This window comes from Anolis carolinensis, chromosome 2 (assembly GCF_035594765.1).
Source record: "Anolis carolinensis isolate JA03-04 chromosome 2, rAnoCar3.1.pri, whole genome shotgun sequence".
Taxonomy (NCBI): domain Eukaryota; kingdom Metazoa; phylum Chordata; class Lepidosauria; order Squamata; family Dactyloidae; genus Anolis; species Anolis carolinensis.
Window position 1 is genome coordinate 212,405,970 of NC_085842.1, and position 17,204 is coordinate 212,423,173.

Below are 17,204 nucleotides of genomic sequence, written 5' to 3' on the forward strand. Positions count from 1 at the left end.
TTATTGTAAGCCGCCCTGAGTCCCTTGTTGGGTGATATAAATATTGTAATAAATAAATAAACACTGAATGAATTCTTTGGCAGGCATGGAATTACACCGAGTTCTGAAACTAAAAACCAGGGGAAATAGACAAATTTAACAATCAAGGAAATTCCTGGGTAAACAAATGAACAAATGGTAGTCATTTAATGATATTTGTGGGTATGTTCTCCATATGTCAGTGGTGAGCTACAGAGCTTGCAAACTTAGTTCTGAGGCTTTGAATTTTTGGGATTAGTAGGTAAAACTACAACTCATGTGATTCCTTAGCATTGAATCATGACAGTTAAAGTGGTATCAAACTGCATTAGTTCTACGGTATTGATACTCCCTCACTTTCTCCCTCTGGGTCAGCACAATGGAGAGTAAAGGTTACCCCTTTTTTGCTTCTCTTTTGTTCATATCGAAGAGAATACCATTCTTTTGAGTGGAGACTTTTCTCCAGCATAAAGTTATTGTTTCAGTGTGTGCTTGCTTTCTGGTCTGTATGAAGAGCACAGCGCAAGAGTTGATAGGAGCAAAGGTTTATAGTCTGTCTCTTTCCCTCACCAAGTTCCTACTCAAAATCACACTCTGTCCCTTTCAGTTGACATTTTAAAAAGCCAGTCATTTACTTGTGTGTTGTGCAAGTGGTATCAGTTTCTAAGCCTGTGAGTAGGAGTTGTTGTCTTTAACCCAACTGTTTTGCTGTGTGTGGTGCTTGAGGTGGGCTATGCACCCAGATAAATAAATAGACATTTTTATTTTTTTTAAAAAATATACCATCCTTTATCAGATCAGGTAGACAAAGGCACTATGTGACATGAAACAAAAATCTTAAATCTAAAAAATAGGTGATTAAAATCATCAAAAGAATTGAATAGCGTTAATTTAAATCAGTCAAAACCATTAAATGACAGTATTTTTTGCCTAGTGCCTAGACTAGGATGAGTCTTTTTGTGCACTGGTAGTATATCAGTGTTGTCTGTTAAAAGTGATGTGTTGTCATTCTTCTGTTGTCACAGAAGAAAGTGGTAGAGGTTCAGAGGTTACATGTGTCCATTATTAGGCAATGACAACTTTCTACTGGGATGGAAGGCAGTAGGTAGCCTCATCCAGATAAAGGTCTGCAGGTCCAAGAATCCCTTTCATTGTTGTCTTTGGTGTTAGGGCTGTTACTCCAGTTTTTGGAGTGATCACCCTTGATAACGCATGAAGGCACTGAATTGTGGTGATGTTGGTGGAATACATTATTTTCTGCAGAACACTGGAAAATGGTATGGTCTTTGATAATATGCACATGTTTTTTTGTGTATGGGTGTTTCTAGGCAGGCCCAAAATCCACACCAAAATGGGTTTTAAAAACCCGCTTTGGCATGGATTCCCATCTCCACTCTTCCCAGAAAACCTGGGTTTTCCTGGGTGTGTGTGTGTGGCTATATGCCCCCCAAATTTACCCCTAAAAATAAAAGAAAACTTACTTGGCTACCATAACTTTTTTCCTCGTGCCCTCCTGGTATGAAATCACGCATCAGGAGACAAGAGCAAAACTGTTCCTTGACACCCCCCTGCCACCCCATCTCCTGGTGTGTCATTTCTATACACTAGGAGGGCTTATGGAGCAGCTGTACGTTTTTCTTAATTATAAGGCTCTTTTTGGAGGACTTTGTGGTGGCTATACTGGTAGTCACTGGGATGGCATCTAGACGCCCCCCCCCCCCCCAGGAAAGCCTGGGTTTGTGGAGGTATTGGGACTCAAATTTGCACCAAAGTGGGTTTTAAAAATGTGAATGCTGTCTGGAAATGCCCTCAAATTTTTGGCATGTTTGGAAGTGCCCAGAAATGTAGCCTGCGGCATGTGCTATTCCTTGGTAGTCTCCCATCCAAATACAAACTGACCTGCCTGACCCTGCTTAGCTTCCACAGTCATTATCATGTTACCAGTTACTGTAACGTTTATTTCAGATAAATACCTTTGAATATTCCTTGCCTAAGAAAACCTTATAAAACTTATGAGGTTGTCATAAGTCAACAGGCAACTTGAAGGCACATGTATACTCATATGCATAAATACACAGGGTAAACTGGATTTATTTCATTTTTTTCAATACCTGAAGATCTGTGAAATGCTTGTAAAGTCTGGTTTGACTTCCTAATGCAAATGATGCAACCTCAGGGGTATGTGAAATTCCCTCTGTCTGTTTTTTTTTTAAAAAAAGCTTACATAATATTCATATTGATTTAGCCTGCAGAAGATCTGTTGTTCTTTCTACAGGAACTAAAGGAGGGAGGTAAGAGAAAGGGAGCATATGCAGTAAAAGATATTCCAGTTCTGTCATTAGGATCTAATACATAATAGGAATGGTGATGAAATTATATTTATTTGTACAGTGCCTTTCTCCCAAGATCAGGACTCAAGAAGGCTTTCGATTTTTAAAAAACCAATACAGCTAAAAACATACAAAAGGCAAACATTACAATGGGATTAATCCATTGCCAAGATTAAAGTGATTTAAAAATACACTTTTAGAAAGACACACTCTAAAATATTACAGACTGCAGATGTATAAACCAAGACTCTGGCTGCTGGTTACGGGGGAGAGACTTTGTGGGTGAATGTGAAGGAGGCTGATTATTGTGACTCTCCTTGCCTTTCATTCTCACGCTGCTTCTCCTAGGAGCCTGAAGCCGGACTTTGTGCTGATCCGCCAGCATGCCTTCAGCATGGCGCGTGGGGGAGACCATCGTGGCATCGTGATTGGGCTGCAGTATGCGGGGGTGCCTAGCGTCAACTCCCTGCACTCAGTGTACAACTTTTGTGACAAGCCCTGGGTGGTGAGTGACAAGAATGGATAGTTGTAAGATGAACCAGACCTCTGTAACTGTACTTTTTGTGTCGGGGCAGGGAGTGGGGATATGTGTGATATTTGGCAGTGGGAGGAAAGTAAGAAAAATGGAAAACTAAAGGGATAATTGGCTTACTCAGATCCCATCCATCACCTCTATGATTTTTATTTTGACAATATTTCAACCGATTGAAATATTTTAAATGCAGCTCTCATCTTTACCAAGATGAACATGTTATTAAAAATGCTTATGGGTATTGGTCAAGATGCAATGATACCATGAAATATCACAAAAAGAGTTAAATATCATCATCATCATCATCATCATCATCATCATCATCATAAGCAAAGGCAGCAAACGCAAATTCCAGACACACCATATGAACTAATGCAACTGCATGAGCAAACAAAAGTTGTTTCTGATTTCTAAACAATTGGTTAACTGCTATCAGTCACTCCAAGGGCTGTAGCTGTGGCGAAGGGTGCAAAATGGGAGCATCAAACCCAGATAAGAATTCCTCCCCTCAATTAAATTTCCCTTCATCCCCAAATTTCTAAATTCACACTTATTTGAAACATCAGTTGGGCACTTAGGAACAAAGTTTAGGTATCCAAGGAAAATGGGTAGCAGGGTTACCAAAGAACTGTAAACACAATAAATATAAGAATACTAGGAATGTATGATTTTGAACACTCTTTTTCAGTGCTAGAAATCTGGGTGCTGAATTCCTATTTAGAGGGACAACTCCTGATTGAAGTGTCATCACAGGAGAAGAGTCTCTCCTTTCTCATATCATAATACAGTTGACTCTTCGTACTTGGGAGTTTACCTTTTGTAGATTTAATTATGTTCTTGCTAGGAATATCTTAGTCCTACAGAGTAACTCCATGGTCAATCTCTATGGTCAACTGGAAATAGACCATAAAGTCACCTTGGATGACCTAGAGATTCCTAGATCCTCCAGCATGATTCCATGGTGATCATCTGGCAGAGGTTGGCCATATGGTTGTGCTGTTGGACTTCCAGATTCCTAGAGACATGCACTCTCAGGTTTTCAAAAAAAGCAGGGTTTTGTTTTTTTGTTGTTTTTTGCAATTTTCCCACTTTTGTGAGGAACTGCTTCTAATGTCTGCAAAAGTGGATGGCTTGCTGTATGCCTGAAATAACTGAAAAAGAGCACTCTCCCAGCAGTCTTGTTATGTCCAGGCTGATACTGATAGAGGTGGTCCTGCAGGTACTTGGATCACAAACCATTTGAGGTTTGAAACATAGACATTAGAACTTGAACAACTCTACCTGGCTTTATGAGTTGTTATCTTGATAATCACGTTGTATAGTAGCTGAAGCTGCTGAGCTTTCTTCAAGGGCCAACCAATTATGGTAATCCATCTAGGAGGTTAGCAGGATGTGAGTGCTATGACCAAATTGCTCTGCTGGTGAACTGTCTGGATGTCTGGCAGAGCTGTCCATTCTGATGTCTAGTGACTCCAGACTTCATCTCACTCTTCCAATAAAAGCCTAGTCATTAAAACAACTGACTCAAAGGTCTTCAATTTGCTGCCCTGAATCCAGATTTGCAAAGCTTTTGTTGATTCAGATTGCACACAGAAGTGGAAGTGGATCTGTAAAACATATTTATCACACCTCCTTTCAAACCTCCCTGTGATCTCACCTAACAGCTTACTGTTAAAGAACATGTAGGTATACAGTCTGTTCAGTGCCATGGGGTGTCATTGGAAAGACTCCATGTTACCTTTTGATGCTTAAACTCCACCAAGGCTGGATTTACTCCGCCATAAAATTTAGTTTCAGAATGTGAATTAACTGTATTGGGTTATATAAGTCTACACTGCCATATAATCCAGTTCAATGCAGCTAATCTGCATCCTGAAACTGCATTATATGACAATGTGGATCCAGCCTTGATGGGGTTTTATGTATTCAGACACAACTCCTGGGAGTGTGGACAGTACGGTGAGCTAAAGAAATACAAGAGGAAGAAGGGGAAATATTTGAGGTAGAAAAGAAGCCACTTGAAATGAGTGCAAAAGCTTCTTTTTGTTCCTGATTTTATTGCCCTGTTTCTCCAAACAGTTTGCCCAGATGGTTCGTCTCCATCGCAAGCTTGGACCAGAGGAATTCCCGCTCATTGAGCAAACCTTCTATCCCAATCACAAGGAGATGGTATGTTGGGCTGGAGTATGGTGACATTGGGGGGATACATTCTTTACTTACCTGTTCTGCACTGTTTTAATCTTACTATACTCTTAAACACTGTCATAAGGTCTCGTTATTATTCCTAAAAGGCAGCAACAATTGTTAGTGCATGCCTATGACACACTCCAGATCAAATGATGATATTGGAAATATTTCACGCTATCTTTTGTTGCAACCCAGCAGCTTTCAAAATAGGTCACGCCTCCCTCTCTTAGATGGGATTTTCACAGGCAATCTTCCTGTCCAAGACTGTAGCATGACGGGGCTATTGCTTTGAGTGGCCACATATTTGAACAATTCAGACTTGGACTCAGTTTTTTCAGCCCATGGTTTGTGCCCCCCACACGTGGGAGTGGAAAGAAGGATGTGGGCTGTGGCTGAATTTGGGATCTGGAGAGCAGCTGGCAGGAGATTCTGCTCTGCTAACCAAGTGGGACTACAAAGCCTAGTGCTTGCTACTTAACACTCAGCTAGCCAGTCCATAGGCTTCAGTGCAGCCTTTTGGGCTATCCAAGATGGAAAAGTAAATCACACCTCTGAGTCAAAGTGCACAGTGCTCAGGTAGGATTCCAGATAAGGTTGTTTTTGCCCCAGCACCCTGCCCTATTTGTAGAACTTTATGATGGTCCCGACAGTGGTACTGCTAGGAAGCATCTCAGGTTATTTCTGGACCTGAAACAGGGATGTACACGTTTCCCTTAACCATGTAAAATATTAATTTTAAAAAGCAGCTACTTTAGGCAGCTATCTTTTAAGGCCTAATGTATGGGTCTTCTGAGCAGCATATAAGTTATAGAAGTCAGTGTCTTATGCCCCAGTGCCCACCAGCATCTTGGAAGGGCTCCCAATATCCATCAATCTCTTATCCATCCATCTTCTTTACTGACGATTTACTCTTTTCTGGACAGAGGGTTATCTCAGCCACTAGCTGCACTTGATGTATGCAATCATTGGCTAATGTGACCAATTTCTCATGCATCTTTAAATAAAGCCTTAGGCAAAGAATTTTTCCAGCCAGCTGTTTAAGGATGGGCTTCCCTGTATTGCTGACAAAGAATTATGAACTCATTTTTGTCATGGCAAAAACAATTAAAAAAATCCTAGGAATATTGCTTTAATTAATGGAGCTATCAAGATTTATGCACTCTGCATAGTGAAAATCTGGATTCATTTTTAAACTAACACAGGTTATGCATCCCTTATCTGAAATGCTTGGAATCAGAAAGTGTTTTTATTTTTTTATTTTTTTTGTTTTCGAAGTATCTATATTTGCATGCATGTATATAATATAATGGGGCCCCTGGTGGCACAGTGCGTTAGAGCACTGAGCTGCTGAACTTGTGGACCAAAAAGTGACAGGTTCAAATCCCGGGAGCAGAATGAGCACTCGCTGTTAGCCCCAGCTCCTGCCAACCTAGCAGTTCGAAAACATGCAAATGTGAGTAGATCAATAGATACCACTCCGGCGGGAAGGTAACGGCGCTCCATGCAGTCATGCCGGCCACATGACCTTGGAGGTGTCTACGGACAATGCCGGCTCTTCGGCTTAGAAATGGAGATGAGCACCAACCCCAGAGTCGGTCACGACTGGACTTAACGTCAGGGGAAAACCTTTACCTTATATAATATAATAATAATAACAAAACTTTATTTATATACTGCCCTATTTTCTAAAGGGACTCAGAGCGATTTCCAAACATACTAAAAACATACAACCAGTTTAAAACATAAATCAAATAAAACATTATATACATATCCAAGAATTCTTAAAACCAATAAACATAAGCACATGACCAGAGATGTTGCAGGTGGAAGTCAAGTCAAACACAAAATTCATTTATGCTTCCTATACACCTTGTATACATGGCTTGGAAGTAATTTATTACAATATATTTTAATAATACTGTTCATGAAGGTTATATATATCAAACCATCAGAAAGGTGCAATGTCCCTATCCCAGTCACCCATGTGGGTAATTTCAGGTTTTAGACTATTTTGTATTTTGGAATTCTAGTTAAACTGTAGTACTTAATATTTCAGAACTGAAGTTCCCTTTATTGCTGTTCTGGGTCTTATCTACACTGGGCTGGTTAGGTTGGTGTAAATCTGGTTCAGAGGAACATCGTGAAGACTGCCAGTGGTTTATTTGCATAAAACTGTTTGCATCAGTGTAAACAAGCCCTAGTAGTCTAGACTTGTTTCATTGGTTTTGGTATTCAGTGTATCAGTACCTGGTTCTTCCTCAGGTTTGTTATCCTCTTGCATTACAGGGCTCTAAAATAATCTATTATTGTCATTTTTAAAGACAAGATTTAGCTTAGCATTCCCTGGAATTTAGTTTGCTCCTTCCTTAGGTTCAGATTGAATACTCCAGAGCAGTGGTTCTCAAACTGGGTTCTGCGGAACCCCAGGGTTCTGTGAAGAGTTATCAGGGTTTCTGTGAGACAATTATGTGTAGCAGTAGTAAAAAAAAATGTCTGTAGATTTTTATTCTAGAAACATCAAAATTTGTATGGTACCTCCTATGACTAGAAATTAAAAACACACCACACACACTTGACTGATAGTGCTCAACAACTATTTATTAATTTATTTATTTCATTTATATACCGCTTTTCTCACCCCAGGGAGGACTCAAAGCGGTTCACATCAAATAAATGGCAAAAACTACTGGCAATTAGCAGAGAAGTAGCCTGTCAGCCATGATCACAACGCAGCTAATTAGTGTGCATGTGTCCCATCATCTGTTCCAATACCTTCTCGATCGTTCTTCAGTCAGTTGCGTCGGTCATGTCACAATGTGCGTATACATATAATTCAGTGTTAAGATATGTTGTTTATATTTTGTCATGGATAAATTTTTAAAAAGTGGCAGTTTGAAGAGGAAACTAGGGTTAAACTCAGAATTTACCCAATTTTAGTGAACAAATCAAAGAAATCCAAGCGTGCTTAATAAAGCAGTAAAAATATAAAATCGAGGCCCCCGAATTTTTGAGTTTTCACTCCTCTCTGTGAAGAAATAAGAAGCCAATTCAAGACTTTGTTACTTCACACTGAAGTAAGATTACTGTCCCGGGGCGAAGTTTTGGTTCGATTTTGGCCCGGATGAGCCCTCTGCAAGGCTATTCATTGAGGGAGAGGAGCCCCGCCCAGGGAGTGCATCATGGACAGGCCCCACCCCCGCTCCTGGCAAGATGGCGTCGCCCTCGTTGGGTGCATAGTTGTGCCTGGGCTTTGTCTGGAAGGGAGCGCAGGGCCCGGGGGCGGCACTGGAGCCGGAGCCGCTGCAGGAAGAGGAGGAGGAAGTCGTGCTGCAGGTGAGGCCCAGGTGGAGCCTGGTGGCTTTCATCACCATGGAGGTGAGCCCGGCCACATCAAAGCCCTCCCTGCAGATAGCTGTCCAGACTCTGCATAATAATAATAGGATCCCAGTTGGAAGGGTTCCCCAAAGGACATCCAGTCCAGCCCCCTTCTGCCAAAAAGGAAGGCACCATCAAAGCCCTCCTGACTGATAGCAGTTCATAATAATAATAATAATAATAATAATAATAATAATAATAATAATAATAATAATAATACCGTAGAGTCTCACTAATCCAAGCTAAACGGGCCGGCAGAAGCTTGGATAAGCGAATATCTTGGATTATAAGGACTGATCAAGGAAAAGCCTATTAAACATCAAATTAGGTTATGATTTTACAAATTAAGCACCAAAACATCATGTTATACAACAAATTTGACAGAAAAAGTAGTTCAATACGCAGTAATGTTATGTTGTAATTACTGTATTTACGAATTTAGCACCAAAATATCACGATATATTGGAAACATTGACTACAAAAATGGCTTGGATTATCCAGAGGCTTGGATAAGCGAGGCTTGGATTAGTGAGACTCTACTGTAATAATAATAATAAGATCCCAGATTTGGAAGGGCCCCCCAAAAGCCATCTAGTCCAACCTCCTTCGGCCTTCATGCAGGAAAAGTACCATCAAAGCCCTCACTGCAGATGGCCGTCCAGCCCCTGCTTAATAATAATGGTAATCCTAGAGTTGGGAGGAGCTCTTCTGCCAGGGAGGAAGGCACCATTAAAGCCCTCCCGACAGATGGCCACCCAAGAAGCCTATTATCTTTGTTATTTATCTCCATGGCTCTCTTCCACTCTCACTGCATTTGGGGGGGGGTGCCAAAATACTGTTCGCTTACACTTGAAAATTACCTAGGGCCAGCTCTGGCAAGGGACGAAAGCATCATTTCATGTTTTGCAGAAGGGACTGGGAATCAAGGATGACATTTGAAACACAACACTTTACTAGTTTGTTTGCAAGATGATAATGGGGGACTCAATAAAAATCTTGTTTCTGAGCATGACCTGGATTAAGCTTTGCTGACAGGTTCTGAATAATGGTTTACTTGCTTCTTGAGACAGGACAGTCAAGCATAAGGAGAAAGACAAAAACAAATGGTATGATGGGAGTCAATTTCAGAATGTAAAGTATGTTCTTTTGGACTATTGGAAACCTCACCCTGTGTCTCCTCCTCATTCTAAGGCATTAGCAGAAAACTCTCCAGTAGATAACATGGTCTGCTTCCAGATAAAAGGTCTAGCAACCCAGTCTTAACAGAATCCCAGATTTTCCAGCGTTGTTAAACAAATAGCTTCATATTTTGAGAGTGCATATTTTCGCAATGAAGGACAAGTGAGTGGGTTTGGAACCACCATTTATTTAATAAGAGTCAACACAGAGAGAAGAGTGGGGAGGGGTTAGAGGCATGGAGCACTAGCTCCATGAGAGTTCATGAAGATATCACTGTGTCAGCCGCCTCTTACGAAAGGATCCAGACCTTTGGGTACCCAGGGATTTCCAGGTACACATGCCATTTTTTTCAACTCGGGGTAGACAGGCCAAGTGTTTGTCTTGGAAATAACTCTGATTCTGGGATCTGAGTAAATCCGTCCACAGACACTGATTATCAGAGGTAATGGAGCATTCTGAATGGCAGCTCACAATCTGTTGAAGAAAGGAAGATGGAAGCATTGAAGAGAGCAGAAGAGAAAAGATGTCTTCTTTCCTGCAGTGCATCCTGTAACATGCCCTTCCCATAGCTACTGTGGTCTCAACTTCCTTAATGTGGAAATAAGCAACCAGTGACTACCTTCTAGCCATCCAGAATTTTTCTGTTTTGCACTGCTTGCCAATCCCAATGGTGTCAATCATTTTCTCTAAAACTGTACTTTTTTGCTTTTATATTAGGCTATCGTGTGCTTTTGTTATTTGCTTATCTACAACAATGCACAGAATATGCACCCAGTGATTCCACGTATGGCTGGCTATACCTCCTCTGCTTTTCTCTTCTTCAGTTCATTGCAGACTGTGACAACTGCAGCCTTGCAAACAAATCCACAAAAGCTCTTTACCTGCCATTTGGTTTTCCTATGAAATGAAATTTCATTTTTGGGAGCAGAATTAATATTTGAGAGTGCTCATTTCTGCCTCCCTCCTATACCTACATCTGTAGACTGACATTAATGTTTCTTGTCCATTTTCCTACCAACTGTCCTGAAAGGGAGTCTATAGCCACAAAGCACATTGCTAAATGCAAAACTAAGCTATTGTGATAAGGAACTGATATCCTTTATTGTCTTGTTTTCAACCACTATGACATGATGCTGGCTTTTGAACTTCACAGCATCATCAGTAAATGGATGATGCTTCTTGTTGGCCCTATGTCCATAAAAATCTGGCTAGTGTTTGATCTTGAAATATAAGAGATGTTGCAACCTTGAGACCCGTCACCCCCCTCTTGGTGGCCAGATACTTACTGAGCAGGAGCAGCCCTTGCTGTACTCTGAGGTAAAGCCTCGCTTCTGTGCAAGAGTTATCTCAGCCCATGGTCTGATGAAATCACAGATTGTGATCAGGACTTCGTCGCCTTTCAGTCTCCCTGTTGGAGGTGAAAAGGGGGGGGGGGGTGAGAGGGAAGCTGCTGTGGACTTGGAGGAGGAGAAAAAATAGGATTCTCTTCTTGATGAGCCTGGTAGATCACAGCTTCAGATTTCATTTTCATAATGTAGAAAATTTGGAGAGAGGCTGGAAAGGGTATCACTCATTTTCAGGAGCAGATGTTAGACTAAATATAATTTGCCCTTGCAAATAGAATTATACTTCTGTTCCTGAGCAATGCAAATCCCACCCCAAAAATAGATACATTGTTTTACCTAAATAGTAAAGCAAATTGAACTGTTTTGTCTGAGTTAATATTTGTATATTATTTCTGATAGTCATAATTGAGGATAGGAAGCCATACTAAACCCTCCTTACTAGACACATTAATCAATTTTCTCTTTGGCTTCATAGATAGGAGCATTTTCAAAGTGTTCTTCAGAATCACAGGGTCATATCTAGAGTACTGTGTCTAGGGTTCTGGTTTCTGCATTTCAAGGTGGATGTTGACAGACTGCAGGGACCTGGGAGAAGACTGAATGGCTGAAGGGAGCTATAGGTAGAAATAAGACAACCTCTATACCTGTGTGGGATAAATTCCTGGACTTTATATGTATATTTAAACTGTGGACAGTAGTGAATCCCAGTGAGATGGAAAACTCTTGAGGCAAGACACCATGGAAAACATAGAAAAGGGCTGGGGATTACTTTTGTTGTACATACTGTATTTTGTTGCATGTGAAACTGCATTTACTAGTCCTACAGATATTGGAATTGTGCTGTAATATGTTTTCATGTCTAATCATTTGTGGCCTGTTAATGAAAACTCAAAACTGTTTCCCAAGGTTGGAGAAAGGGGTCTTATTCCAATACGCTTCATCCTTGTACACATGGTTTGCTAGCACAGTGTCTTAAGCATACACAAAGGGTATTTCCCTCACCATCAAGTTCTGCTGATATTCCCCATTCCCTGTTTATGGCTCAGTGACATGCCCCATGACATGGCAAATGCATCTACACTTGCATGAGTTACGAGGGGTGTTTATCCATCTGAATTTGAAATGTCCCAGATCTCCCCATGTGATGGGTGGTATTCCCTACCTGTAATGAGATATTCTTCTTTGAGTGGTCCACCATGGAAGTATCCACATGCGCCATCAATGGGTGGAGTGTGGACATAGCGGACATCTTGCATCTCCTCAGGACCTTTGTAGAGCTGGAGGGAGGTAGGGTGAAGGGAGGTTTTTCAATTATCAAAGGGCACTTAAACAAATAAATATTATTGTCTTTCAGGACAACGGGCATGTCACCATGCTTCAAAAACTGCCATGAGATTTTCATTGTTGTGTGAAAAGTGAAAAGGATGGTTGAAAATGTCCTCTTTCTCTACCATCCAGATTGAAAAATATATGTTTTTGGAGAAATAAGTATCTGACTAAAAAAAACCTGATGAAAATTTATGAGAATTATAATCTGAATTTGTTGGGATAAGCAAAGGCTCTGTTCACTTTTTGGAGATGTTTTTGTTGTGTTATGTTAAGTCGTTTTTGACTTATGGTAAACCTGACATGCACATTTAATGCGGCTTTCTTTGCAGGAATTGTCTTCCTCAGAAAATATGACTTCTTCAATGGTCATCCAATGGTTTTTCATGGCTGATCAGGGATTTGAACCCTGGTTTCCAATCATAGTTCAAGCTGGTTGGCTTGGTAGATGTGCAGCCATTTTAAAAAAGAATACATAGATAGGGTTTTCTGCCATTTCATGTCTTCTATTATTAATGGGTGCTTTAGAAAACTATATCAACAGGAGAAAATGCTTACCTTGGTGGTTTTGATCTCATGGTACATCCACCTTCTTTCTGAGACGTTCCCCTCCATCTTGTTGATAGCCACAAATTTGGCCCTGAGCACTGTAGAAAGATGTTGGGAAAGGATTGTTAGCTTTATTTTTGTGTTTTTTTCCGGCTCTCCTGCCTCTTCTGTACATTGCTAACTGATCTGTGGTGTTCCTATGATATTGGATACAATTCTTGCCCTGTACACCCTCTTCTGAAGCTTAAAGTTATGTTACCAAGTCTGCTCCCACAAGATTTCTTTTAAATGACATTCTCCCTTTCTAGTTTGGGTTAAGAAGTGTCCTGTTCTATGAGATCAGACTTTGAAACCTGCAATAGCTTCAAAATGTGAGATAGGACTTTTTAGCTACTTACCACAGAGAGTCTCCTAGTGGTTCTCAACTTTTGTTTTGGCCTACAACTCCCAGAAATCCTAGCCATTTTGCTAGCTGTTAGGATTTCTGGAACTTGAAGGCCAAAACATCTGCGGACCCACAGGTTGAGAACCACTGCCTTTGGTGTTTGTATATAAGAGTTGCCATGATTTGTTAACACTAAGATCCTTCATTCTTCAAATATCAACTTTCATCTGTGCCCCACTGCAGTGAAAGCCTTAAAGCTAACTGAGGGTGCATCTACCCTGTAGAGAGAAAGTTGTTTGATACCACTTTATCTAACATGACCGATTGCTATGGAATCATGAGAGTTGTAGTTTAGTGAGGCACCAGGACTATTTTACAGAGAAGCCTAAGTTTTGTAACTGCAGTTCCTATGATTCCATACCATTCAATCATGGCAGTGAATATGGTGTCAAACTGCATTAGTTCTACAGTGTAGAAGCACCCTGAGTGTTCTGATAAGGGATTCTAAAGATTGAAGCTGGCGTTTCTTTTAGTGTGGGGTAAGATGTTTTCATATTCTCTGTGGCACAGACCTCAATGAAATAAGAACTTACATTTTTAATCATTTGACATTTTTGAACAAGTAATAACATAAAAAGGCCAAAAAAGTAAGTAGAAATCTGAAAGCGAACTAGAGTTGATGATTTTGGTTATTCAGAATCAAATGTACGAATCAACCGTGTGTTTTGCCTCCATTTCATTTAGTTACTTCTTCAACTTTCAGACTTCGGAAACTTTCAGAATGCAAAGTTATAGCTATATTGAGGGCTATGACAAAAGGAACATAGATAGATATCATATAGCTCCATCAGAGGGCCGTCCTGGACATGATTGAGAAAGCTTTTTTTCTGGCGTAAAACTGATTTTAAAACACTTTTAAGGGAATGTTTCAGTAATTGAAATACTTCCACAAATGACCAGAGTGAATAAAACCTCAGCATACCATAAGATATGAGCAAGTTTCCATTTGTACTGCCAACTGCCTCTTTTTTTGTCTGGTTGCCAAACCTGAATAAATTCAGCAAGAAAACCTTTTTCCAGCATGGTGATAAAGTTATAGAGGAAAAGAATGAACTGCTGTCTTTCTCTGTACTCAGGCAGATAACGAAGACACAAGAATCCTGTCAGGGAACACACTGAAAAGTTATATTTCAGTTGCAATGGGCATATTGAAATGATAGATATTTCTCTGGCTATAGGCATTGTTGCTTAAGAAATGATCTGTAGTAAAGCTTTTATAATGACTTCAAAAAATCCATCAAGTTCCAACGCCTGCTTAAGTTCGAATAGCTAATTCACATTTTGGTGATATAAAATGGATGAAAGGACCACATGCAACTCATAGACTTTATGTTGCTCACCCAGATCCTAGAACTAGAGAGTTGGAAAGCATCTAACTTCCTGTTGATGGAAAAAATGTTTCAGTAAAGCAACCTGAGATGTGGCCTCTGTTTGAAAACCTCAGATGAAGGAAAGTCTGCCAGCTTACTTGGAAGGTTCTTTTACTATCCAAGAGCTTGTACCTCCAAGAAATTATTCCAAATGTTTTGCCAAAGTCTCCTTTCTTGTAAATGATCCCTCTTGGTTTTAATTTCTCCTGCCTTTCATTTCCCCAAAACTCATAAAACACCTAGCTCTTTCCCCTCTTTATACCACAGATGCACACCTAAACAGCCCTTCTGTATCAGGCTTGCAAACTATGTACCACAAGGTAACCAAACAAATGGCTGTTTACAGACTGGGCAGGGAGCGTGAGAGCATGCACTGTATTTGAGAATGCAGAAATAGAATCCAGAGAACGGGAAGCATCAGGTTTCATAGCAAAAGACGAGTTTCCATGGAGGGAGACGTGAAAGACTGCAGAGAGAAAGTTTATTGATGGTACTGGGTTCTAGAGACTCACCAATATCAGCGGAGCAGAATGCCGTCTGGGGGTGCCGGGGGGCACAGGAGCAGGCCTCGGTGGTATCTTCGAGGAGAGCGAGGAGGAGGAAGCTGGCAGCCAGGAATCTGCTTACTTTAGCCAAGTTCATTTTCATTCTTTCGTTCTTTCTTTTTACTAAGAAGATGAGGAGGAATATGAGTCAATGGTGTGACTTGGAGAGTGGAGAAGGTAGAGTTATTTCAGAAGAGGGAGTTGGAAGAAAGAGATGTGGAAACATCCCACACAGAGCTGCCCACATAGGTACAGGATGAGGGGAGCAATTGATGACTGAGCAGCCAGGAGCAAAGGAGGTCTGCACTCCTAGGAAAACAAAGCTCCTCTTTTTCCTGGTTCTGTGATAGGCAATGGAGGGCAGGCCTGGGTTTGAAAAGAAGAGAACAGGATGAAGAGAGGAGTAGACTGCATTATGAGAGGGTGTGACTTTTGGAGTTAAGCTTCATGGTGACTTTCTATTCTTTTTGGATGCCCTCACTCCTATTCACTCTTCACCCACTGGGATAGTGGGTTGAAAATGAGAAGCTTTAGCAGGAGGCAAGAGAGCCAGTGGGTGACAAGTGAAGCAAAATGACCAAACTAAACCAGAATTTCCAGTGCGAGATGTGTCTATGGCAATGCAAAAGAGAGGAGGAATAAGAAGAGCAAGGCCAGGGAGGCACAACCAGGAGACAAGACATTCATGGAGCTCCTTGGGATATTTCCCTGGTAAAAAGAGTTAAAAAGAGTTAAAAAGGGAGGGGACTAGTTTAGGGGTTGCAGTGGGTTCCCCATAAGATAGGAGGGCAAGGCTCAGAGTACTGCAAAAGAAAGGTTCATCTCACCTTGAACTCTGCAAGTCTCTTTAAGCGTCTTCTGCCACTTCAGACTGCGTCTCCCAGCTCTTCTGTCTCGTACTTAAATATCACCCTGCTTCCCCCTTGTCTCCCCCCGCTTTTCCTGTCCCGACTGCCAAAGGGGCGGGACAGCCCCAGCCTGTGGTTTCAAGTCTAGAGTCAAGTCATGCCAGGATGGGGTGTGCGCTGACTAATTAATCCGACTTAAGAGATAGAGATGGAAGCTGGAGGGAAGGGAAAGGGCAATTGTGGGGTGGGACCAGCAGCAGTAAATTTCACCATTTAGGGGAAATGATTGATTCCTCAATGGAAAAAAAGTGATACAGTACCTCTGCTTGTTGTGTCTGAGTTTGAAGAGCGCTCCAGCTAGATTCAACAGGGCATGCCACAAGGTGGCATCATAGAGCTGGCCACATCTGGAGAACACTCCCATCCGGTTTTCTGCTCCATCTCTTCCCAGAAATAGATTATGGTTGGTTTGTTTTACCAGATCTCCATGATGTTAATTTTGTCCTTTATCCTTGATTATTGGTGCTCAGTTTCTTTACTTGAGATACGGAAATTGACCCCCCCCCCCGCACACACACACACACACACACACACACACACACACTGGATTGAAGATACAGTAGAGTCTCACTAATCCAAGCCTAGTTTATCCAAGCCTCTGGATAATCCAAGCCATTTTTGTAGTAAATGTTTTCAATCTATTGTGATATTTTGGTGCTAAATTCGTAAATACAGTAATTACAACATAACATTACTGCGTATTGAACTACTTTTTCTGTCAAATTTGTTGTATAACATGATGTTTTGGTGCTTAATTTGTAAAATCATAACCTAATTTGATGTTTAATAGGCTTTTTCTTAATCCCTCCTTATTATCCAAGATATTCGCTTATCCAAGCTTCTGCCGGCCCGTTTAACTTGGATAAGTGAGACTCTACTGTATAATTTTTCTACTGTCACAAAAAAATTATCCATCCTGCAGAATTATAGCACTCTCATGCCACTTTGATGTGTCATTTGTAGTTTGTCACGGCATCAGAGCTCTTATAGAGAAGGATAAATATGTCACAAAACTGAAAGTCCAAAAGATTTCCATATCGTTGAGTCAAATTGCTGTACCTGCAGTCTGGATACAGCACAGGAATCTTTATTCA

At 40.9% G+C, this 17,204-nt stretch overlaps 2 protein-coding genes across 3 annotated transcripts in view; one reads left to right on the forward strand and one right to left on the reverse strand.

The window, feature by feature from the left end:
• The window catches only part of syn1 (synapsin I), a 186,236-nt gene that overhangs the window by 53,978 nt on the left and 115,054 nt on the right, over nucleotides 1-17,204 (forward strand). For both annotated transcript variants that reach the window (XM_062971687.1, XM_062971688.1), the window contains exons 4-5: nucleotides 2,697-2,853; nucleotides 4,960-5,049. In XM_062971687.1, coding sequence (XP_062827757.1) covers nucleotides 2,697-2,853; nucleotides 4,960-5,049 — 247 coding nt within the window. The remainder of the gene's footprint in view (nucleotides 1-2,696; nucleotides 2,854-4,959; nucleotides 5,050-17,204) is intronic.
• LOC100551718 (metalloproteinase inhibitor 1) lies at nucleotides 9,789-16,120 on the reverse strand. The gene is made up of 6 exons (XM_003216646.3): nucleotides 16,030-16,120; nucleotides 15,170-15,325; nucleotides 12,852-12,940; nucleotides 12,130-12,244; nucleotides 10,908-11,029; nucleotides 9,789-10,095 (listed from the first exon to the last, which is right to left on the reverse strand). Exons 2-6 carry the CDS (start codon nucleotides 15,303-15,305, stop codon nucleotides 9,892-9,894), a joined length of 666 nt encoding a protein of 221 aa, XP_003216694.2. The 5' UTR covers nucleotides 15,306-15,325; nucleotides 16,030-16,120; the 3' UTR covers nucleotides 9,789-9,891.